Source organism: Sphaeramia orbicularis, chromosome 1 (genome assembly GCF_902148855.1).
Source record: "Sphaeramia orbicularis chromosome 1, fSphaOr1.1, whole genome shotgun sequence".
Classification (NCBI taxonomy): domain Eukaryota; kingdom Metazoa; phylum Chordata; class Actinopteri; order Kurtiformes; family Apogonidae; genus Sphaeramia; species Sphaeramia orbicularis.
This window is the reverse complement of record NC_043957.1, coordinates 35,541,237-35,566,149: the sequence shown is the minus strand read 5'-3', so window position 1 is coordinate 35,566,149 and position 24,913 is coordinate 35,541,237. Positions and strand designations below refer to the sequence as shown.

Genomic DNA, 24,913 nt, shown 5'->3' with positions numbered 1-24,913 from the left:
CTATTGCACATCAACCATGGCGGGTACACACAGTCACATTAATTTTTTTGCAGACTGCATGTAAATACAGCCTCTGAAGATCAGTAACAGGGCACCTGCTGGCAGCCACTGATGAGCATGTGAAGCACAAAAAGAAAAACAGATACAGAGAGTGTAGTTGGTCACATACCCTCTTAAATCTTACACTCTTCAGGTGATCTCTTTTCCTTTATGGTTTATGTAGCAGGCCTTCTGCTGCTGCTGACGCAGCACATACACACTATCTGTGACTGCTCAATACCAATGTGCTAACGTATGGGACCGATATTGCTGATGGTGAGGTTACGTTCCAGTGGAGGGGTGCAATTATTTTTGGTTTATTAAACAGCTGCTCCACTCTGTACTCATGCATGAAGTGGGAGAGTTGTAGATATAAAATACATCCTTTGCATCTTGTTGATTACCTACTGCAACATCATGGTTTAATATAGCAAATGTACAAAGTGTTTGTAGTATCTGAAGTCAGTGCTGGTGGGTTGTTACCCGTCCTGTAAGTCGAGTTTACAAACTTACAACTCCTGTATGAAAGGGCTATTAATTAATACCTCGGATTAGTAAGGACAGAAGAGCATCCAACCAGCTACACAGAGCCTCATGCACTGAAACCATGTCTGTTGTGATATAAATCACACTCACAAGTCAGGGTTCACCAAACCCCCAAAAATTATGTCAATGCCAGCAGTGCATACAGCTACAGTGTGTATTGTATTACAAGAATAAGGATGCAAGAGTAAAATTACCTGATTAGTGTGCAGTGTACATACCTCCTGTATTATCCGTGTTTCTTTAGAGCTGTACTGATGATTACTCAGCAGTTGTGTGAGCTTGTGCATCATTACTGTACTATAACAAATGGAGTATCAATTTCATTGCAAAAAAACTTATATTGGTATTATTTTGACAGAATGTCACTGCAATAACAGTCACAACTAGTGGAAAATATTGCTTTTGCATTTTATTTTCATTGAAAAATAATTGTCTGTAGTATCATAATAGCTGGTTTATAAGTCGTGGCACATTGTAGCTTTGTCAAAAAAACAGCAGCTCTTCTGATTTGGAGATTACACTTGGCCATGCTGCATTTGCAAAAAAATGTGAAGTAACCCTATACTCCAAGAGACTGCACAACACCCACACTTGCACTCACTCACAGCAACTTCTGTACGAATAACCATCATGAAAAACCTGTAATCTTAAAGTAATCTGGTCACATAATGGAAACTCTGAACTTACACTACAATGCGTCGGTTCAGGAACCAGTACTTTCGGTGGTGCCGATCATAACCAACCGGGAGTTGCCGAAGAAATGGTCTGCTCTTCTGCACCTCGGGGATGCAGTCAGCCACACCAGGTACCTTGTGGGCCACACACACCTCGCACTGCCACTCGTCCTCTGGCACTTCTTGCAAAGGTGGTTTCACGCACTCCAGATGGTAAACAGCTGAACATGTTTCACAGCACAGCAGGTCACCAAGACGATGGCAAACCCTGCAGTGATCATCATATGCAACCACACCTTCTGACATAAGCTCCTCCCGAGCAATGTTTGTTGCCAAAAACTGGTCCACCAGAAACTGGAGAACTTTGATTTTACTCTCCAGAGGTTCATATGGATAATCCTCACCATCCTGGAAAGGCAGAATGTGCCGGTACTCCGGATCACTGTCACAGTACGCACGGACCACCTCTGGCCAGGTCATACCATCCACAAAATACAGAGTGGAGTTCACAGAGTCCTTTATGTCAGCAGGACCAAATGTGGTGTTGGAAGTGTCTTCCTCTCTGAGAATAGCTTTGAGCAGGGAGATGTGGGTCTCTGCCAGCAGTGTGCACTGTTCCTGGCTGGCCAGCGCTGCACTAAAGTCCTCAAAGCGGAATGGAGAGAGCCGAAGCACGGTGCCAAAGTTGCGGAGCACCTCGTAGACCGCAGACACGTTAAGAAGCTGTGAGGTAGGAACCAGGAGGTCCTCAGAGGACTTGGGAAGCTCCAGGGAAGGAATGTCCTTTGCCTCAAAGATGGGGGATTGTGGTCGCAGTGCCCTACTCCTTCTACGGCCTGCAATTAAAAAAAGGAAAAGGGCCATGATAGTGGGGAGAGAAGGGTGGCACACAAAACAAAATAGGAATTTAGTAGAATGTGTATGAAAGGGAAAGGCAAACACTGTTTTTTGACCCTCATTTTTATAAATATAGAGCAGTAAGTAAGCATGCATTGATGGAGCATAAAAAGCACCAGTTTCAGGGAACTATTTAAACACAAATGCATTTTTGTGCATTGCACTGGCCTAGGTGGTCCTATGGTATCTCATTTTGTGCTGATGCATTATAATTCTGGCACAAAGAGGATATACCTGGTTGAACCTTTAACACGCTCACTTAATTCCCTCTTCCAACTTGCTGCTTCTGGGATACCCATATGAAACCAGTACACATACAGAGCTCCACACTTCATCTTCAATGAAACAAGCTAGAGAAGGAATACGAAACACCCAACTCTTTTAAAGAACTAAACATGTTTTTGTTTTAGTAATTGCAACAAGACATTCACTCACTCACAGTACCAGCTGAGTTATTCTGGCCACACACAGACATGAGTGAAAACAATTCCTTGCTTCACTGCCTAGCATGCATGGTAACAACACAATAATAATATACCAATGTAATTAAATGAATTACTCCCTATCAGTTCGAAATATTACACAACACTTGTCCATTACAGTTACCAGGGAAGTGACTTTACAAAAGGTGCAAAACAAAGTTCCTTGTTATAAGCCTATGCTATTTTTGGCAGCATAAACCTGCAAAAATAGCAAACATTGTGATGTTACTCCTTTCTGGTCAACATAGTGAAAGAGGGTGGTGCTGGATGATGGTGATGATCAGGATAATATGTGGCAGCATGTCTCTTTGGAAGGGGCCCAACAGTGGTTCACATGTGTTCATTATTCTGCTTAAAACCACAGGACCCCTGTGTAAAAGTAAAGCATGTGTGTGAAGTATGTTTGATACATGTTTGTACTGAATGTTCACAGAAAGAATTTAGTGACTGTGACATGTGGTTGTTCTCAATTCACTTTGTTGTTGACTACATCTATACCTGCATGTAGTGTAGAGAGAATGTTTTTTAGATGAGCAGCCCAAAACTTAAGTCTACTGTAATGTTTCCTTAATGAGAACAATATTCTCTGAAGAGGATACGAAAATCTGATATGGTAGAAATAATAAGCTCATTATTTTTCAGAGAATAATTACTTTATGTCTCAAAAGGACATCAAAAAGGGGGGAAAAAAACTTTATTTAAATTGCTGTGGAATTACTTCCAATCCTTGGCACAGTGATGCCTTTGCACTACAGAAATAAAAAAAATATGTCGATTGTTTTTTTTTCTCAAAACACAAGCCAATCGACATGACTGTCTACAACTGGGAAGAAGGGATGTAATTTGCCCACCTGATAAACATAAGAGTGGTTACTATGGTAACGGTGCCCCAGTGTACGTAATATTGTAATGAGCTGGAGTTTGCAACAAGTGAAAAGAGCGACTCTCTTCAAAACAAAGGTCTGTCAAAGTCATTTTGAAGCATTCGATAGCAACAATGTTTAAGGAGACCAATCTGGACAAACACTGTAAAATGTGTCTGAAATTACTTGAGCATTAGTTTCTATAACTTGGTATAATTCTATAGTTTGTAGCTGCAGGGCTCTCTGAGAATTAAAATGGTCGATTAGTAAACTATTCATCTGAGCGTCATTTTATTACAATGTTTACAAATTATTGGATGTAGCGTGGTTTCTAAAGAATAAGCCGGACCAAAAAAGGGCAGAAAAAAGTATGAATGAATGAAATGAATGGAAAGTGACCGCGCATCCTTTTCCCCTTCTGTAAGTAAACATTGTAATTGCAGAGTGCACGAAAAAGTCCGGCGAAAATAAGTCTTCATTCTAATCTGACAACAAAAATGTGCTGATCTGACAAAAGTCAAAACACGAGAGCCGGTTGAAGCGTGGAGCAGATCATCCATCCAGCAGCCAGCGGAGCACACGGTAAACAAAGGCCTGTTTCTGAGTGCAAGCTCCATTTTGAACAATGCGGCTTGCTTTCTGTTCTGAGCAGAAAATAAAATGCACACATTAAGCAATGCAAAGCTGCTTTGCTAAAGTGCGTGCACTTGCAAACAAACGTACCTGGAGTGCTACCGAGCGTGCTGTGGCTCCTAAAACTACTCTCGGTGCAGTAGCTGGCATCATCATCCTCTGGTAGTTCCTCCAGATAGTCAGAGTCGTTACCCAAGGCCTCTTCTTCTTCAAGATCCGACGAGGGGTTGTCGTTCAGGAGTTCATCTTCGTCTGACCTGTAGCTTAAATTATCATCCTCTTCATCGCTGTTGTCGTCGTAGACTACCTTGGTTTGAGGCCGCCTCACTCCACCTCTACTGCCGCGGCCGCCTCTCGACCCCCTGCCTCTCCCTCTGCCTCCTCTGCCCCGCGATGCCGCGGCCGCCGCCGTGCTAAAGCCTCCAACTTTCCTGCGGCCCCGGGACGAATTAAAGTTCTCTCGACCAGATATTTCTGTATCCACCTCCGCAGAGCCCGTGCAGCAACCGCCGCCACTTCCTACACGTCCTCGGCCCCTTCCTCTGGCCCTTCCCCGTCCACGCATCCCTCTACTTCTGCCGCCCCGAGAGCCGCGGACTGGCCCGGGTGAACCTTCCCGCATCACGGCTGCTTGTTTGGGCGGCCTTCCTCTTCTCCCCCTCATTGTAGGAGAGAGTCTCTGCTGTTCCGCTTCAATTTCGGTGGTCGTTTTGGACACACACACCGGAGAAAAAAGGGGAAGAAATAAACAACAGATCGGGCAACGGTCCCCACAGGTCCCCACCAAGCCCCGGTCTAGATTTCAGCCTGTAGAGCTTAAACTGAATGGCCGGTGTCCCGCTCTGGGTCCCCTGCAGACGCCATTTTTCTTCTCGGCTCTCCCTCCGTTGAAAACACAGCAGGCCCGAGAGCTGCGTCAAGCCAGTCATACTCACCTGTGACTACGTCGGAAGTGGGCTCCTTTTTCTTTCAAAATAAAGCAAACGAGAAAATGGCAAATTAAGTATTGACTCTAATTGCAAGAGTGTAAAATACTCATTATTATATCTGTTTTCACCCCTATTGAATTTCAAACATATTCACAACAATTACACAACCGAAAGAGTTTTAAACGTGTTTTTAGTAATACTTTTATCTAGTCTATTCCGGAAAAGCTTTTATTTGTTATTTGACTTAACACCTGTAGGCCTAAGTAGATGCAGGGTCACGTGACTCACTATTCTACAATAGACGCAATTGCCGTGCTAGTTCATAAAATTAGTTATCCATGCAAACGCTTTCCGCCACTAGTGGATTTAGCTTTGCGCGGTCCTGTTGGGTGTTTTTAATCGCAGGTGGGTCGAGTGTATTCACTAAAACACCACGCTTCATTTTAGGCGCAGTCGCCATCGTCGTCGCAGTAAAACGAGGCGAGAAGATAAGCGCACATCCGACACACAGCTCTGTGATGTTACATGAACCCAGAAAAGTCAGCTTCAAAGTTGTGTGCACACATGATTTCACGTTAATATACAAAGTGTGGGTCGAAACATTGCCCAAGTGTTTTTTTTCAGGGGATACATTAGTTCTAAAATTTAGGTTTTAATTTACTGATAATGCGATTGGGCTCAACATTCGATTTTCGCGTCGATGTAGGAATGTTTATGGGTGTCCTTCATAAAGAGCCTAGTGTCGGTAATCGGCATGTTGTCGTGGCCGAGTGGTTAAGGCGATGGACTAGAAATCCATTGGGGTCTCCCCGCGCAGGTTCGAATCCTGCCGACAACGATTTTTTGTCTTTGCATCGTAGTGTTTATCTGGTGTGTAATTCTGCATCAGGTGTGTTGTGCTGAATTCTGATCCCTGCCGAAAACAGCTCCCCCTTCCAAAGTCAACCATGAATAGGACTGTTATGTTTTTTATCTGTTTAATATTAAAGAATGTACGGTATATAAAACTTTCAAAAGTTAAATCTTAGATACACAACACACAAAATAAACAATAATAACAATTAAAGCCGCAAGCGGCATTGAAAGGCCCTTGCCACGGGCACGTCCAGTACAAGTATGCCCATCGTTCAGTAAGTGGCGTTCCAGCACCAAATTTTGATGTCTTCTGATGAATGGGTGTAGGCCTGGGAGACTGACTAAAATTTGAGATAAATCGTGTTCGTATGTCCAAACTAAAGAAATTTTTGTATAAGTAAATCTGTAGGGGGTACTATGGAGCCAAAATTCAATTCCTTCCATTGAATGGGTGTAGGCCTGTGAGATGTACCACTCAGTCAAATTTGAGCTAAATCGATGTTTGTATGTCTGAACTGATGCAATTTTTGTAAAGGTAAATTTGTAGGGGGCGCTATTGTGTGAATTTTCAGTTTCTTCTGAAAAATGGGTGTAGGCCTTGGAGATTGACAATTGATTCAAATTTGAGGCAAACTTTGCGACCTCATACCAAAAAAAGACATTGACACCGATCCCAAAAAATTCGGCTAACTTTTGATGCCCCACTTCTCTGGATACTGTACACTGATTTTGAGCTCATTCGGCCAAACGCCCAAGGAGGAGATAGTTCAGATACGACGTCAGCGAAAACGCTGACTCAGCATTTTGGAAATTTCAATCCAATATGGCCGACTAAGGGTTGGTTTAGGGGCGTGGCCATAATAATATATTTTGTTTGTCTCCTCATGATGAATCTGTGTACCGATTTTCGTGGCTCTACCACAAACTTTACGTTGGACGTGCTCCCATTGATGTAATGAATTTCCACTTTTCAAGGGGGCGCTGCCGCAACATTTCTTTACCAACATCTATGAAACCTATATGTAAATTCAATTTCATGCACTGCTGAATTTTCGGCAAAATTTGGTGAGTTTTCGTAAATGTTCAGGAGGTCGAATTTGATCTCAAAGAGAAGGAGAAGAAAAAAAATTAAAGCCGCAAGCGGCATTGAAAGGCCCTCACCATGGGCACGTCCAGTAGAAGGATGCCCATCGTTCAGCAGGTGGCGCTCTAGCACCAAATTTTAATGTTTTCTGATAAATGGGTATAGACCTGTGAGGTTGACAACTGATTCAAATGTGAGCCAAATTGGTGTTCGTATGTCTGAACTGATGCAATTTTCATAAAGGTAAGTTTGTAGGGGGCGGTATTGTGTGAATTTTCAATGTCTTCTGACAAATGGGTTGGCCTTGGAGACTGGCACCTGATTCAAATTTAAGCCAAATAGGTGATCGTATGACCAAGCTGAAACAATTTTAGTAAAATTAAATTTGTAGGGGACACTATGGAGCCAAATCTCAAATTTTTCAGATGAATGGGTGTAGGCCTGTGAGATTGACGTCTGACACAAATTTGAGCCAAATCGGTGATTGTATGTCCGAACTGATGTCACTTTCATAAATGTACATTTGTAGGGAGTGCTATAGTATGAAATTGCAATTTCTTCCAACAAATGGGCGTAGACCTGGGACGTCTGATTCAAATTTTAGCCAAATTGGTGTTCGTATGTCCAAACTGAAGCAATTTTTGTAATGGTAAATTTTCAAAAAAACTTCGCAAACTTTGCGACCTCATACCAAAAAAAGACATTGACACCGATCCCAAAAAATTCGGCTAACTTTTGATGCCCCACTTCTCTAGATACTGTACACCAAGTTTGAGTTCATTTGGCCAAACGCCCAAGGAGGAGATAGTTAAAATACGACATTAGTGAAAACGCTGACTCAGCATTTTGGAAATTTCAATCCAATATGGCCGACTAAGGGTTTAGGAGCGTGGCCATAATAATATTTTTTGTTTGTCTCCTGACGATGAATCTGTGTACCGATTTTCGTGGCTCTACGACAAACTTTACATTGGACATGCTCCCATTGGCATAATGTATTTCCACTTTTCAAGGGGGCGCTGTCGCAGCATTTCTTTACCGACATCTACAAAACCTATATGTAAATTCAATTTCTCGCATTTCTGAATTTTGTGCAGAATTTGGTGAGTTTTCGTAAATGTTCAGGGGGTCAAATTTGAGCTCAAAGCACAGGAGAAAGAAAAATAAACAAACAAACAAAAAAATAATAATAATCTGAGCAAGAACAATATAGCCATTTCTATGGTAACCACATATTTGGCCTTATTTGAAAGTTCTCGAGGTCCCTCACATGTCTGTGGGGTCCAGTGTCTCGTGTCGTGCACTTACACACACATGACTGACCCCGACTGGGCGTGTCCCATTGACTCCCATTCATTCCAAGCAGGTGTGAATATGTGGTTTGTGCACATGTCATGTACATGTTCTTAAAGGTCTCACTGCTGTGAATGTGAATATGTGTGAGAGTGGCGACAGTGGAGAAAGGCGACCGTGTCACTGGCGATTTCATCCCCATGCGCCCACTGCAGACTCAATAGGCCCTGCGCCAGCTTTACTCGGCTCGGGCCAAATAAAAACAGATACTGCTGAAAACTACATCACCCGCAGGTGGGGTTGCAGTTTTCGGCAGGGAGCAAAATTCGGGACCAGATACTGCCGAAAACTACTTCCCCATTCGAATAAGCTTGCAAAGCCAAAGGAGTGAAATGACTTTAGCAGCTCACATTTGGAGCTTTTCTGGTGTGATAGGGTGAATTTGGTGCACATTGTCCCCTTCATCACTGACTTAGGAGGGGGAGCTGTTTTCGGCAGCTACACCAGTTTTAAGCAGTAAGTAGAATTTGGCACAAGGTGTAATAAGAACAGACCATCTCATTCTGTATGCAGTGGCTCTCCTTTTAATGCCATGCATGATTTAAAAAAAAAAAAAAAAAGTTAATCTCAGGTCAATAACATAACCTGCTAAATGTTCTACATCCTAACACCGAGATTTTACTTAACCAACTGAAATCCTTATTAGGTCTTAAGAAATCTTAATGGAAAGTTACACCTTCACAGCACTTTTCTTGGAGGTTGCTTACCCGACACTTTTCAGATTATGGGACCATTGCACTCCGTCATTGAAATTCTACAAGAAAAATACATGTATCTGCACATACACTACCGGTCAAAAGTTTTAGAACACCCCAATTTTTCCAGTTTTGTATTGAAATTCAAGCAGTTCCAGTCCAATGAATAGCTTGAAATGGTACAAAGGTAAGCGGTGAACTGCCAGAGGTAAAAAATAAAATAAAATAAAAAAAGGTAAGGTTAAACAAAACTGAAAAATAATGTACATTTCAGAATTATACAAAAAGGCAAACAAGAAATGGGTTAACAACTTAAAGCAGTTCTGCAGCAATGGAGGTTGATCAAGCCTCGAAAGTTGGTCCTACCAGTTCCTACAGGTGTCCCAACGTTTGTGAATTCTTTCCAACCCCCTGTGTCTGCATAAAAGTAGTGTTGGAACACACTTTGGTACCATACCATTGTGAGCATTATTTGAACAGTACTGGACTGCAGAAAGTAGTGTGTTACTATAAAAATGGAAAAGAGGAAAAGGCAGTTAACAATAGAAGAGACAGACCTTAAAAATGTAGGTCTGTCCTACAGAGAAATTACCAAGAAAGTCCAGGTGTCAGTAAGTCCAGTTTCCTTCACCATCCAAAGGCACTCAGAAACTGGAGGAAATGTTGACAGGAAGAGGTGTGGAAGAGCCAAAGCCACAACAGAATCAGAAGACAAGTTTCTGAGAGTCAACAGCTGGAGTGATAGGAGACTCAGGACAACAGCTTCAAGCACAGCTCAATAGTGGTCGTAGTAAGCAAGTGTCAGTTTCAGCTGTGAAGAGAAGACTTCCAGTTGCAGGTTTGATGGGTCGAGTTGCAGCAAGAAAGCCATTGCTGAGACTGCAGAATAAGAAAAAGAGGCTTGCCTGGGCCATGAAACACCACCAGTGGACTACTGAAGACTGGAAGAAGGTGTTATGGACTGATCAAACCTGCAACTGGAAGTCTTCTCTTGTATGAATAATGGGTCAATAATGTAAAGCGCTTTGGGTGTCTAGAAAAGCGCTATATAAATCCAATCCATTATTATTATTACCTCTTCCTGTCAGCATTTCCCCCAGTTTCTGAGTACCTTTGGATGGTGAAGGAAACTGGACTTACTGACACCTGGACTTTCTTGGTAATTTCTCTGTAGGACAGACCTACATTTTTACACTGAACAAAAATATAAACGCACCACTTTTGTTTTTGCTCCCATTTTTCATGAGCTGAACTCAAAGATCTAAAACTTTTTCTATGTACACAAAAGGCCTATTTCTCTCAAATATTGTTCATAAATTTGTCTAAATCTGTGTTAGTGAGCACTTCTCCTTTGTCCTTTGCTGAGATAATCCATCCACCTCACAGGTGTGGCATATCAAGATGCTGATTAGACAGCAGGATTATTGCACAGGTGTGACTTAGGCTGGCCACAATAAAAGGCCACTCTAAAATGTGCACTTTTACTGTATTGGGTGGTCCAGGGGGGTCAGAAAACCAGTCAGTATTTGGTGTGACCACCATTTTCCTCGCACAGTCTTCTACATGAATTCTCTGAAACAGCTTTGGAGATGGTTTATGGTAGAGAAATGAACATTCAATTCACAGGCAAAAGCTCTGGTGGACATTCCTGAAGTCAGCATGCCGATTGCATATTCCCTCAAAACTTGTGACATCTGTGGTATTGTGCTGTGTGATAAAACTGCACATTTTGGAGTGGCCTTTTATTGTGGCCAGCCTAAGGCACACCTGTGCAAAAATCATGCTGTCTAATCAGCATCTTGATATGCCACACCTGTGAGGTGGATGGATTATCTCAGCAAAGAAGAAGTGTTCACTAACACAAATATAGACAGATTTGTGAACAATATTTGAGAGAAATAAACCTTGTATGTACACAGAGAAGTTTTAGATCTTTGAGTTCAGCTCATGAAAAATGGGAGCAAAAACAAAAGTGGTGCGTTTATATTTTTGTTCAGTGTAAGTGTTATGATGGTCTGTCTCTCTTCTATCGTTAATTACCTTTTCCTCACCATTTTTATAGTAACACTACTTTCTGCAGTCCAATACTGTTCAAATAATGCTCACAATGGTATGGTACCAAAGTGTGTTCCAACACTACTTTTATGCAGACACAGGGGGTTGGAAGGAATTCACAAACGTTGGGACATCTGTAGGAATTGGTAGGACCAACTTTCGAGGCTTGATCAACCTCCATTGCAGCAGAACTGCTTTGTTAACCCATTTCTTGTTTGCCTTTTTGTGTAATTCTGAAATGTACATTATTTTTCAGTTTTGTTTAACCTTACCTTTTTTTATTTTTTACCTCTGGCAGTTCACCGCTTACCTTTGTACCATTTCAAGCTGTTTATTGGACTTGAACTGCTTGAATTTCAATACAAAACTGGAAAAACTGGGGTGTTCTAAAACTTTCGACTGGCAGTGTACTATGAACTGGTTTCATTGTTAGTAATGTTGCTCTTTTATACCATTGACTTAATTCCTCCTGCTTTAATGATGTTACACTTTTTTGTAACTTACTTTGATCACTCTAAAGAGATCAAATTTCAAGGTGTATATATTTCTTTCTCATAACCCTGTAAATGTTGTCAACATTAGTTTTATTGAACATAGCTCACCTGTGCATGGCATTTTCATTTATTAATTCACCACAAAAACTTTAAATGGCATTGCTACTCAAAAAAAACCTACAGGAATTCAAATTTTGTTGTATAAAAATGTTTAATATTCCCACAGCATTTGGTAACTAATTTAAATTTATTCAACATGTACTGACAGACCACTGGATTTGGTAACTTCTTTTAATAAAAACAGTCACAGGTGTATTATCAGTTCTCTCTCATTATACATTTTTATTTTACAAAACATTTTCTTCTGGAAAACCCAGTAAAAATTAAGCTAACTACTCTGGTAGCATGCTGAGAAAGACAACAGCTAATGGTTGAAACACCAAGTCCCATCTGAATGTTACTAACCATACCATGCTACTGTATTCAGTGGTGTATGCATGTATTTTACAAGCCATTATTAACCAGTTTAGCAAATGTGCAGACCATATATTTCTGCAAACAATTCTTGTGGCTGCATTTTCAACAGCATAAACAAGAATAAAGTACAGTTCAGTGACATCTGAATGGATTCAATGCTTAAATACTTCAAAATGTGCTCACACACATTAAAACCCATGCAGACTGAGTTCCAATGGACTGTATTTGTATTTGTGCCCAGAAGCATGAGTCATTAATTGGGACATGGGTATGACACTGAAATCCCTACTTTGAAGTCGAAAGGAAATAACATCCTCAAGGTTTTATTAAAAGTAGTTTGTGTACATTCTAAAACAACTCGATGATTTCGATAGAGTACTGCCTGATGTCCTTGTTTCCCTTCATCTGATTGATCTCCTGGAGGCTGCCCTCAATTTTTCCAAGCTCGGAAAACAGTCTCACCTAAGGGCACAAGAAAACATCTAGAGTTAAATTCTTTTCCCTGGAAACTTTTTAAATGCAACACATTTTTTAATGCTATAGTGTTGTGGAAGTTTTACAGGGTTACATTAAAACTGTAGGTACGGTTTTATACTACTTCATTTGAGGACTTGGAGGATTATTACCTGAGACTTAACGAATCTGTGGAGATTCAGAAGTAAGCCTTTAGCCTCTGGAGTCATCACTAGCACTGTGAAGTGGGCATCCAACAGCAAACACACCCAATCCATTATCTACAATCAAATGCAACGAAGCAGAGTTAGGGTTTCAAACCTGGAATGACTGATTATATCATAGATCAGGGGTGTCCAATCCTGGTCCTCGAGGGCCAGTATCCTGCATGTTTTAGATGTTTCCCTCTTCCAGCACACCTGACGTCATTATCAGGCTTCTGCAGAGCTTGATGATAGGCTTATCATTTGAATTGGGTGTGTTGGAAGAGGGATACATCTAAAACATGCAGGATACCAGCCCTCGAGGACCAGGATTGGATACCCCTGTTGTAGATAATGGCCCAATTCCCCCCTTGGCCCTACCCCTCGGCCCTTGCGCTTGGCACTACCCCTTGAAACATCCTCCTATGAAATGAGACAACCCTTCGAGACCTGTTATGTCATCAACAGTCATCGATGCTGCTCTACACAGATGCGACAACTTTGTTTCCAAAAAAATTCACCATGTCGTCAGCAGCTGTAATCGTCTGTTCCATGGGCATTTTTTTTGCAGCAATCAATCGCAAACCGCAGAAATGTAGTCTATAACCCATTGAAACTGCATTAAACAGTTGATCAAATGAGTAAGTTGTTTACAAAGAAAATACATTTGTGTGTTTCTTTCATCACACTGCTGCACTTCTTTGCTGTGTTTACCTTCATCTTGCTGATGATTCAAACAGAATTATGGGAGATTTCTCATACCCCTCCCTTTGTAGTGTGGTCCTGAAAAATCTCCGTTTCGAGGGTCAAACAGCCATCTACACCCGACTCATCGAGAATCGGGACACCCCTACCCCTTCACAAGAATGCGCAACATGGAGGAGTAGGGGTAAGGGGGAGGGCTGAGGGGGGAACGGGGACTGGGCCTATATCTCCTTTGTAGTAAACAGTTTGTTCTTTGAATTGTATGATTATTGTGGAGGTTTTTCTATGTAAATAACTTAGTAACTTTTTCATAAGGTGTTTGTATTATTCAATGAGGTGGGGGGCTTTTCACAATTTTTAGGACTTGACACTTAAAGCAGCGTATGACTTTCATCACAAATTTTTTCAACTTTGTAAAACCCCAGTGATAGCCTAATTATCACTGATCCATTAGTCTTTCCATGCATATGCACCTGAATCACTTGCCGCATGGTGAATAGCTTTGAAGTTGATTCCACCATAAACACAGTCAGCTTGTTTACATAAAAAAACAAAACGTCACTCTGGCCTTTTTGGAAATTTTGTCGCAAAGTGCATTGTAGGAAGCAAAGGCAGTTTCTCACAGATTCGACAAGAAAACAAGCCAGATCGCTACGACATAAAACTATACACTCCACCAGGGTTGTTTTACAGAATGAGTATAGTTGGTGAATGGAGGTAAAGGCCACATTTGGGTTCAGCACTCACAAAGAGACAGTGAAATTGCTGCTGCGTGGAATTCCCATTCCCACAATGCATCTCGCGACAAAATTTCTGAAAAGGCCAGAGTGATGTTTCAGTTTGTTACACAAAAAAGTGGACTGTGTTTATGATGGGGTCATCGTCGAAGTTGTTCATCGTGAGGGAAGTGATTCAGGTGTGTAAGCACAGAAAGACTAATGGATTAGTGATAATTAGGCTATCACTGGGGTTTTACAAATTGAAAAAAAAAAAAACTGAAAGTCATACACTGCTTTAACACTTTTGAAAGTCTTAATATTTCATCTTGCTCTACTACCACAAGTAGTAATATTTCTTCATCATCATCATCAATACATCAGAATATCAACTCAAATAGTTGGAATACATTTTGATGGTCTGGACTCCAGACTTACTTATTGCAAGCACATCCCACTTCAATTAATATTACAAGGTATTAAAAAAAACATTAAAGAAACTGAAACACAAGTAATGGATTTGTGATGAGACGGTGCTGATGAGATTTTGGCAAAAAAAGTTTATGTCCTTTCAAGTCCCATGTCTTTCCATACATCTCCATGTAACTATCGACACATCTGTCTTTACAGAGATTCATGCATTGATACACACCTCAACCAAACTTGGTGATCTCAATCCATGCATCTGTGGAAAAGCATCTTGGGAATATTTTAGGTAGAGGAACTGTAGGTACCGCAGGAAGAGCTGATTGGACAAAAAAGGAAATTAACGATGAATGAACAGGTTTCATTTACATTTGGATTGAATGAGAATATAAATCAGAGCACAATCAAAAAAGAAAGACTAGTTAATGGAGGTTTTGTTAGCTCTGAGGTGTAAATTACACCTTAAGTCTTCATGTGAATGAACATGTGTCATCTACAGTTTTATTATTGAGATAAGGCAAGTATTTTGGACAAAGGTCAAATACTGTACAGCCAGGGATATTCTGAATGGATACAGCCAGACAAGCACTGAACATTGAGAACAATGAATATAATAGCTGTTACTCACAATAACATGTTGAGATGAGAGGTCTTTTAAGTGTGGGAGGAGGAAATTTTCACTGTACGCTGTCTGCAGGACTTCATTTCTGTACAGACAGAGTCAAGCAATAACATCAAATAGTAACTTAATGCTTGTAATGGACACAGGACATGGAGTATAAATATAAATGAGGCTTACACTGTCGGGGGCCAACAACAAGGGTATATCCCCAAAATCCCCCCCCAATCCTCTGCTATATATAAATCTATCCACGATAATTGTTAGACAATCGAAATGAACTCAATTTGAGCTACATCAACCTGACAGTGGCAGAATAATGATCAGAAAGCCAATTTTTCCCCACAAAACTCCACCTAGTGAATGAAAACAACACCATATGAACTCTGGATGGTGGCAAGAAAATGGACATTTGTAAGATGATCAATATGAACCAAATTTTATCTCAGTCGTCCTATTTTTGCTTGATTTATGACCAAAAAACTGATTTTCAACTAAAGCGCCCCCATTTGGATACTTATAATACCCATAGAGAAGCTGAAATCGATAGGATTCTTCCACCAGGGGTCCCCTATGTTATTATCAAGGGAGAAGAAATCCAACCAAATCTGTCCTAGTTATCGCGTTCACACGAAGAATATCTGGCGGCGGGATTCGGTGTAAAACCATTATAACCCCGAAACTTGATTTCGGGATGTAGGCTAATGATTAAGCAAAAACCTGTTTGTTCAATGCAAAACGCTGTATTATAGTTCATTTCAAAATGCAACAAGACACAGATATATGTATCTGCGTGAGCTGTGCACTTGAAGGATACAATAGGACGGCTTTATGTAATCCAACTGGACAGATCTGTTCAGGTGGACTGGAGGTCTTCACTGGGTCTTCTTCGCTGGTCTTTATCACAGCATCACCTTCGCTAAGGACTGAGCAGTCCTTCTGTAAGGAGGTGGGACTAAAACCGTTTTGTACGCCAACTTGGCCATGGTCCTTAGACATCAGCATTTCCATAAAGGCGACGCTGTCAGGCTCCAAGCTTACTTTCTCAGCATCAATATCTGGCATGCTGCATAATGAAGAAAACAAAACACTGCTTTAAACTTTTATTCACCAACCAGCTCTTTGTTTCCACTGTATATTTTATCATGACTTCAATTTATTATTTCATTATTATTTAATTATTTAAGCACAAAGCAGTTACTAGACAGTAAACTATTATTTAAAACTCTTACAAAACATAAAACATTGCTGAAGTGATATTTTATCATTAGTAGGGATCCTTCATGTTTAAGCAAATTAAATTTAACACCAGAACAGACCAAATTTTAACGACTATTCTGAATGAAATGGTGATGACAGTGATGGGCAACACTCCTGATGTAAATACAGAACAGAAGCCTTTTGCTGGCAGCTTTTGACGGCAGCTCTATGTTCTTCCTATTTAACACTAGTATGACAACTCAAAGCTTTAATTTGGGGGGGGTTTGCACGTGGAGTAATGGGCTTCAAATGTGCTCAAACAGGTTTCAACTGAGGACTAAATGCAGAATATTTTTGTATTGCTTTAAATTTAAAAATTCAAAAGGCCTAAAATTTTGATTTTCAGATTTAGACTTTTTAAGGAGGAGCTAAAGAAACCTTGGGTTACGGTGTTGACAATAGTTTGATCACTTTCCAGTTTTGCTGACTAATCTGGTGTAGGAGGATGAACAGGTTTCATGTGTGCAAACCAGCTGTACCAACACTTGTAATTATGATATGTTCTGGCAAATGAAAAAGCAGCCAACATCTGCAACCTGTACCAGCAGAGTCAGTGTTAAATCTAACTTGTTTTGTATCAGTATTAAACAATATAACAATGTAATGAACATGATCGTTTATAACTAGTTGAACAGAGACATTTGCAACCGATGGTCAGCAATATATTTCTGTTTACTTGAGACTTTGTGTTCTTGAGGTGACAAGAACACATATCAGTCCTGTTTTTACCTAATGCTCAGGGAAACAGTTGTATCGTCAGTTAACATAGTCCAATTTTACCTAATAAATGCTCTGAGACAGGCACAGGTAACTGCATCTGGGATGTCAGGAAAGAACTGCAAGCACAGCTGGCACAGGAAGTAATCCTTTTTCTCCAGGGCCAACAGCACAAGGTCAGGGCAGACACTGTTAAAAGGTCAAAATGAGAAATGGTATTATTTAAAAGATATACAATTGCTGAGTCAGTCTGTATGACATCAAACTTCTGACATCATGTTATTACCTTCAGGTTTATTTTCCATGCAAGAGGGGATTCTATATAATGCTACCCGATGAAACAAAATATAAAGCGCTTGTGCTTACACAGCTAATTCTTCCACTCCAGGTCTTGATCATCATTGCCCTGCTGTACTGACCTGTGGCAGAGGGACTGAGTGCGCACTAGCTGTGCCAGGGTGCTTGGTGTGTAGAAGGATGGCTCAGCCAGGCTCCGTGACACCAGGGCTGATGTTAGCTGCCCCACTGAGGTCTGCAAATCCTGGATGTCTGCCCTGGAAAGGAGCCCCTCCGTCTCTTTCTGGACCTCTTCTACTGGTGCTGTCTATACGGGAGAAAATTATGCAATATGGTCGTGTTAGCGTTGTTATGTGGAAGTATGCAGATTTAGTATTTTGCCGCTAGAGATTGAAATGTCAAAAACGTTTTACTTTGATGAGCTCCAGAACTTGGTCAGTTGATAAACAAGGGGCTGATGTGGTTTTACGTGTTGTTCTCTGTGAAATAAAACAGAAGGTCTAAATTAAGCATTTACAGTAAACAGCACTAGTAACATGACATTTACTAAACACTCAGTCTGCAGGTGCAAAATAAGCATTACAAGCGAAAAAGTGCACAGAGTTTACTAATACCCCCGCATGGTCACATAACACTTTGCCCCTCCTGCTCTTGGATATCCTTCCTACCCAGGGAGTCATTTAGAGTCTTAACTTTAAATCTTTTTAGAAGTTTTTCAAAAATTTGTTTAAAAAAAATGCAAAAATTGAGAGAAAGGCACATGTAAAGAAAAAGAACATGAGTGTGAAATTTGAAAAGACTCGGGTGAATAGTGTCAGAGAAATTGGTTGGACAAAAATCTCGGACAGACGGCCTGGTATATCAATATCTGGGGTTGGTGGGGGTATAAATGCATCGGTTTCGATAAGATGGACTGCACTACAACAGAAACTTGTGCCCCCTTGGTTCTTGTCTAGATGTGTTTTTCACCCTCATAAGTCAGTCGACTGTTGTGGATAAAACTACAAAACAAAGTAACACCCTCTAAAACCATGAATGGACAATATTCAACCTGTACATTATTTGAATGATGCAACACATTTTTAGCATCAACTACTGTGGATAACAATTTACTTGACTGCTATTACTATTTGTTGGTCTGGGAAATGATGATCCGACGTGCTCTCAAGGTGACAGTAAAATGTGGCCTTTGTGTAATTTGTATGATTTTGCATTGAAGTCTCACTTAAAGCAGTCATACAACATACCGTCTTCCTGGTCTCCATTGCTCTGGAAGGCTGAGCTTTCTCTCCATGCAGAATGTTATTCCAAGATGGTACAGAGGCTGGACTTCTGGACTCTGAGACAGTTATATAATAAACACTACTGAGTGACCAAACATATTTCAGAGTAAAAAATGTAAGAATAACCAGATGCGCAACCGAACACACACTGCTCATCATGACACTACAGTTTTAATTACACTACTTTACTCAGGCATCAAAGCTTTTTGTCTGATGCGTTTTCTGAAATTGTGACCATAGTTACACTGCTGGTCTCTTTTAACTTACCTTCAGCCCTTGCCTGCTTCAGTTTTCCAAGGGCAGAGGCCAGAGAAGATTTGGGACACTCGTACGGAATAACAGACAGTGTTTTCCCATGTGGAATGAATAACTTGCTGGAAAAGCTCCAAAGCTAAAGCAGAAGAAAAATAACTCAAATATGAACATGGATTATTGGCACAAGCTAAGTAAACACCCACATAAAATCTGACTGCTCAATTACTGATCTATGCATTAATATAAAGACTGTACACTGCTGTAAAGTTGTGAGGAGGGACGATGAGCCCCGTCACAGTGGAGAGCAGACTCAATGCTCTACCAAAGTCATACATTCCTCCATCAGCACCCAGCAGCTGGAAGGACAGGGAACCTTGGCCTTCACCTCAGGCCTGCATTGGCATTGGCCAGTAACAACACTGAGGGGAAACCTGGACCGGTGGTGGTCTTTCAACTTCAGCAACAAAAGCTAATGGACACACTGGTGATTATGAGCCCATTAAATAACATTAAAGATACATCAGTACTTCTTCAAACCATATAACCGAGACGTCTTAATATGTTCATCTTTGTCGGTCATTTCAATTTTATATCTATGAAAAATATCCCTACCTGTCCGTAGATTTTACCCGCCATCTCTTTTCCTGCTTGAAGCGTCTGGAAATTTGTATTCCAGATGCAGAGAAAGTCTGTAAAAGAAAACACGGACAAGCGTTCAGGAAGCACAGGTACTCAGAGCAGATACAGATGCAAACCCCTTATTGTAGATTCCAGTCAAAATACTGAAGCGTTCATTCAGACAAGGCTTGCGTGACTAATACAATCTAGATGTATTCGTTAAAAGACTGTGGATAGTTTAGATTTTGGCAAGAGACAAAATGTAATTAACACTGCCAAAGTGTGTACAAAGCCTGTATGATATGATGACAGAAACTGTGCAGTAACATGAGGGAAAACAGAAGAGAAAGCTTTAAAACCTGCCTTATATTGAATTCTACTGGTCACTTTATGTCTCACATCACTCTTTATGGCAATGTTATTGATCATTTTGGTGTTTTTCATCCTCCACTTGGCACAGATTAAGGTATAAAATTTGCATTAAGGCAACTCTGAAAATATGAAGATGAATTTACATGGTAGAGAGGAAAAAAATTCTGAACAGCAATTGTTTGCGAGAAGGATCAGAGTAAAAGAAGAGACAAGAAACTGCATATTGTAAAGGAAGTTGAAACAAACTTGACTATTTTAATGGGAGACTTTGACTGTATCATCCATCTGTGCATGCTGTAGTGCACTTTTGTGTTTTACATACTGAGGTTAATGTTTGCATATTTTTGTTTATGTATGAAGTTTAATGGCATGTACCTTTCCCAGTACCAGCAGAGGGGTGAGGCACCCCCACAAAAGCCACATGTGCTTCATCCAGAACCAGGGCTGATGCCGTTTCCAGCATGCCTTCCCCCACAGGAAGACTCAGGACCAAGCTCCGGGGCAGAGGAACCGCCTGGACTCCGTCACCAGCTCCCAGGCCTCGAACAGACACGACACTCTGGTACACATGACCGTTGGGATCTAGATGGCAGAAGGAGTTAGGCACCTGATGTTACAGAGAATCAATAATGCCTTGCTCATTGATCTTTTGTGCAACATCTCACCATTTGGCAAAACAATTGATAAGACAGTAGACACATTTGATACCAATAATTAGCCACAATCATTTAATTTCCTTCTGCATTTGTAGATTTGCTAGACATAACAAATGTTGCAGATAGTGCACCCAATCTGTGTTCTGTGTCTGTTATTGACTAGTATTGTCTATAAATCTATCTTATTCTGTAAAATACTGACAATAGAAACGATTTCACATGAAATTCAGGCTTACAGAGGTAAAGCAGGCAGATTTGTTTGTCCCTGTAGGAGGCAGAGAAGCTGAGAGGGGAGAGGCCAGGTTCCTCCCTCTCCAGTCGGTACCTCTGGAGGCTGTTGGGATTCAATCTCTGCAGGTACAGGAAATGATCTCCCTTCTGCGGGGACACAGTATAGGTATTCAATGCAAACAGACATTTGGAAAAGTCAACGATTAAAAAGTTCCGTACAGAGAGGTAAAGACCAGCTGTTGGTAAATGGGTCTGAAAGCCGTTTTCACATTCCCATTCCTGTGTTTGCAAGTCAGTTGCATATGACATTACTGGGGTGCAGTTAGGGTCATTAGTTTGATCAATTAGTATTGATCAAACGTGTAGAGCAACCAAGAAGTAAATAATGGGTGACTGTTTGGCACCAACGTTCACCCATTATTATCACCAGCTACCTGTTGCTACTCGTACTGATGCAAACCCATATAGCCTATAGTTTGCAAGCTCTGCTCCATCCCAGAATTCTACATACGTCTGGCTACTAGAGTTAAATTTTGCACAGTACTCCTGGTAGTGGGGTCAGATCAAAGTTAGATCATGTTCCCGAAAACAAACAAACAAACCACTTCAGAGTTTGTTTAGGACCAGGCCAAGACTACATCTTGGTGTGGGTGTCTCAGTGGGGTTACGTGGTTCACATCTGACCAAATCTACCTACCAAGGGGGAAAACAAAATCTTTGAGACCTGTTTATCCTAAAAAAAAAAAAAAGTACAGGTGTGCAACCATCCTTTAAACTCTCAAAAGCGTTCTCTCTTCTGCTAAAACAACTCACCAGTTCAGTAGCACAGATGACAAACTGCTGTGTCTCTGCCAATATGTATGTGCTCCACCTAAAGGAACAAAACAAAATTATCACCATGCTACTAGAGACAGTATGTCAGCAAATTAATGCATTTATTTCTGTATAAATGTGTTGGATATAACATAAGATGCAGATTTACAATGGCAGAATCCATCAGTAAATATCTGAGCACCTGTCACACACAGACTGAGAACATGTAACTGCCCTAATCAATATCACACATTAATTCACACTCTCAGGCTTTGCAAGTGGAATTATTTAAGGTTGAACTTCAGCAGACACCCCCAACACTCAGGTTTGGTTATACTGACCTGATGGCTTCATCTTGAGAGAAAACCTCCTCTATGTTTTGCTGGGGTGCAGACAGGAGAGAGTCCAGGAGTCTCACAGCTCCTTTCTGGAACACAACTATAGGCTCTCCTTCGACTACAGTGTGCACCCTCCACACATTTGATGATACCTGGATGATGATATTTTATGAGGATGTATTAGGTTAGGTATGCTACAGAACACAGAATTATCAGATGATAGAAATTTTTACAAACATTTAAATAATCAAATCAACAAACAAAAAATACAAAAATAAGACAACAAAATTAAAGACTTCACAATATATTATGAGAAGGGCTGACTTACAGTTGCTCTGAAGGCTTTATCCAAAAGTATATCATCTTCTTTCCAAATCCGGACCACCTTAAAGACAAAACAAAAATACACATCATTACAGACGTTTATGAAAGTTTGCATCAACAGAGTCCTCAGTTACAGCAAGAATAGAAACAGAATACTGTAACAGTCAGCTGGTCTTACTGATATTACACTGGATTTCATGGTCTTCTCTAATGCCATCGGAGAAAATTCCTAATTTAATCCCAGTGGGGCTGCAATTTTCAAAACCTGCACTACAACTTTATAATCTAATAAAAATTAAGTAGGTGCAAATCTCCACCTTTGCACCATGTGAATGCGTACCTTGTTGTCTGAGACTGCCACATATTCCTTTGTCTGTGAGTTGTAAACTACTGGACAGGTCAGAGTCTGCTCTTGTTTCACAGTCCAGCTGCCCAGTGGCTTCTGGTCAGAAACCTGGAACACAAAGTATACAAATCATTAGAGCTACAACCGATTAATCGATTAGGAGCTTGAAGCAAATGCAAAAATTCACGATTCGATTAATCGACTTGAACTGATTGAAGGGAAATATTCTATTGCAGTTTTCCTGAATTGAAGCTTCTTTGTGCGTCACAATAAGCGTCCGTGTGAAACATAACAGTGGAACCAATGTTTAACAGCAGAGAAACGAAGGAAACAAAGCTTTGATTCAAGAGAATTGTGTTGAATGACTTTTTTGGATCACTTTGAGTCGATTAATCGGTTGCAAGCTCTACAAATCATTACCAACACCAATAACTTTACACAAGACAGCAGACGGGGATACGAGTAAGAGACCACTTCTGAAAGTGACTGGAGACAACCTGCTTGGAAAATGTTGCTAGTTTACAAAATGTGATATGAATGTGAATGTAGCTGTATATGCAAACTGAAGTCTAGCTTTTTAGCCAGGTGTCTAATCTTCCGGTGGGCATACTGCTAACGTTAGCTAACATTTGGCTGGTTGTGGAGGCTAGCATAGCAGACTGTAATATTTACTTCGGCCTCCGTGACTTATCCGTTTTCACAAAATTAATCATAATGATCAAAGAGTTTGAAATCATTTGTCTTGTTAACACTGTTGATTTCTGTCACTGCCGTAAAGAGGAGTCGAGGATGCAAACACGAGTTGTGTAGTAGGTCTCACTGATCAGCTGGCCCACACTGTTCTAGCCACACACACTAAACGATAAATATTACCTTGTACAATGTCACTGATCTGGTTGAGTCGGTGACCACAACATGGTCGGTGTCTCTCTCCACTTCGATCCCCTGAATGCCTGAATTTGACAGATTTTGAGCTGGAACCAGTCCGCACAACGTGTATCCCTCATACAGCGCGGCCATGCTGGACGAGAAGAAAGTGAAACACGCGGAATCTCGCGAGAGTAGCCGTATTTTTTTTTTTTTTTTTTTTTTTTTTTTTTTTTTTTTACCGGAAAAGCAGAAAGTTGCACTGTTACCAAGCATGTCTGTACACCAAGGCACAGAACACCACTTTTTATACCCATAGATCCACAAACTTCTTTGAAACCCAACAGCTTAAAGCAGGGGTGTCAAACATGCGGCCGGGGGGCCAAATGCGGCCGCCAAAGGGTCCAATATGGCCCGTGGGATGAATCAGCAAAAATTACACTTAAGATATTAACAATCAAGGATGTTGTAGTCGTTTTTGTTCAGGTTCCAAATACAGACCAATGTGGTCTCAACTAAAATAATAATAGCATAATAACCTACAAATAATGACTCCAAATTTTCTTAGTTTAATGTGAAAAACACAATATTACATTGCATCTATAAATAAGTAAGGACAACTCCAAATTTTTCTCTTTGTTTTAGTGTAAAAACTTACGTTAAATGATGATAATATTAATATTTACAAACTATCCTTTAACAATAAAATGCGAAAAACCTGAAATTTTGAAAGTGAAGTTTTAAATATTAATTATACTTCCTGTTATTAAACATTTAGGGCCTTTGTAGATCCAAGCCATAATATATATGCATGTATAAATGGTAAGTTGAGGTGTAATATTGTTAAAATTGCACTTATTTTTCTCAAGAAATTTCAGGTTTTTTTCAGGTTGTTCACATCATTTTTGTTTGGATAGTTTGCAAATGTACATATTTTTATAATTTAATTTTGATTGCACTAAAACAAAGAGAAAAATTTGGAGTTGTCATTATTTACAGGTTATTATGTTTATGTTTATGTTTATGTTTATGTTTATGTTTATGCATTTGGCAGACGCTTTTTTCCAAAGTGACTTACAGGGGAAAAATTATGCTATTGTTTAAATGGTTCGGCCCACTGGAGATCAATTTGGGCTTAATGTGGCCCCTAAACTGAAATGCGTTTGACACCCCTGGCTTAAAGTGTGCATTTAGTGAAATGCTAAACTTCAGAATGTTTTGTTTTAATTTTTGCTTCTAGCTTTTAACCCATAAAGATTCAGTGCTACTTCTGTGTCAGCTCCCAAATGAATTTTTCTCTATATTTAACCTTTCTTAAGGGATTTATCATCATTGATT

At 40.4% G+C, this 24,913-nt stretch overlaps 2 protein-coding genes and 1 non-coding gene across 4 annotated transcripts in view; 1 reads left to right on the top strand and 2 right to left on the bottom strand.

The window, feature by feature from the left end:
- The window catches only part of LOC115420832 (nucleosome-remodeling factor subunit BPTF), a 49,366-nt gene extending 44,373 nt beyond the window's left edge, over window positions 1-4,993 (bottom strand). For both annotated transcript variants that reach the window (XM_030136385.1, XM_030136393.1), the window contains exons 1-2: window positions 4,225-4,993; window positions 1,273-2,095 (exon numbers count right to left, since the gene is read on the bottom strand). In XM_030136385.1, coding sequence (XP_029992245.1) covers window positions 1,273-2,095; window positions 4,225-4,798 — 1,397 coding nt within the window. In that variant the 5' untranslated portion in view covers window positions 4,799-4,993. The remainder of the gene's footprint in view (window positions 1-1,272; window positions 2,096-4,224) is intronic.
- An 826-nt stretch (window positions 4,994-5,819) lies between these two features.
- trnas-aga (transfer RNA serine (anticodon AGA)) lies at window positions 5,820-5,901 on the top strand. Its single transcript has one exon. It is a non-coding gene; the product is annotated as a tRNA-Ser (tRNA).
- Window positions 5,902-11,880: 5,979 nt separating this feature from the next.
- nol11 (nucleolar protein 11) lies at window positions 11,881-23,737 on the bottom strand. The gene is made up of 18 exons (XM_030136407.1): window positions 23,582-23,737; window positions 22,703-22,816; window positions 22,367-22,423; window positions 22,042-22,190; window positions 21,701-21,758; window positions 20,893-21,034; window positions 20,376-20,582; window positions 19,623-19,699; window positions 19,023-19,146; window positions 18,720-18,811; window positions 17,886-17,951; window positions 17,595-17,779; window positions 17,239-17,364; window positions 16,016-16,264; window positions 15,208-15,286; window positions 14,806-14,898; window positions 12,703-12,810; window positions 11,881-12,538 (listed from the first exon to the last, which is right to left on the bottom strand). The coding sequence occupies exons 1-18, from the start codon at window positions 23,726-23,728 to the stop codon at window positions 12,425-12,427; spliced, it is 2,187 nt and encodes a 728-aa protein (XP_029992267.1). The 5' UTR covers window positions 23,729-23,737; the 3' UTR covers window positions 11,881-12,424.
- Between the last annotated feature and the right edge of the window lie 1,176 nt (window positions 23,738-24,913).

What these genes read in the sequence shown, in the direction of transcription:
- nol11 (XM_030136407.1), bottom strand. Translation starts at nt 23,728, where the DNA reads ATGGCCGCGCTGTATGAGGGATACACGTTGTGCGGACTGGTTCCAGCT. An exon ending in TCTCAAGATGAAGCCATCAG is followed by an intron (nt 21,759 to 22,041) that starts GTCAGTATAACC and finishes TTGTTCCTTTAG; the next exon opens with GTGGAGCACATACATATTGG. An exon ending in TTACATAAAGCCGTCCTATT is followed by an intron (nt 15,287 to 16,015) that starts GTATCCTTCAAG and finishes CTGTCTGTACAG; the next exon opens with AAATGAAGTCCTGCAGACAG.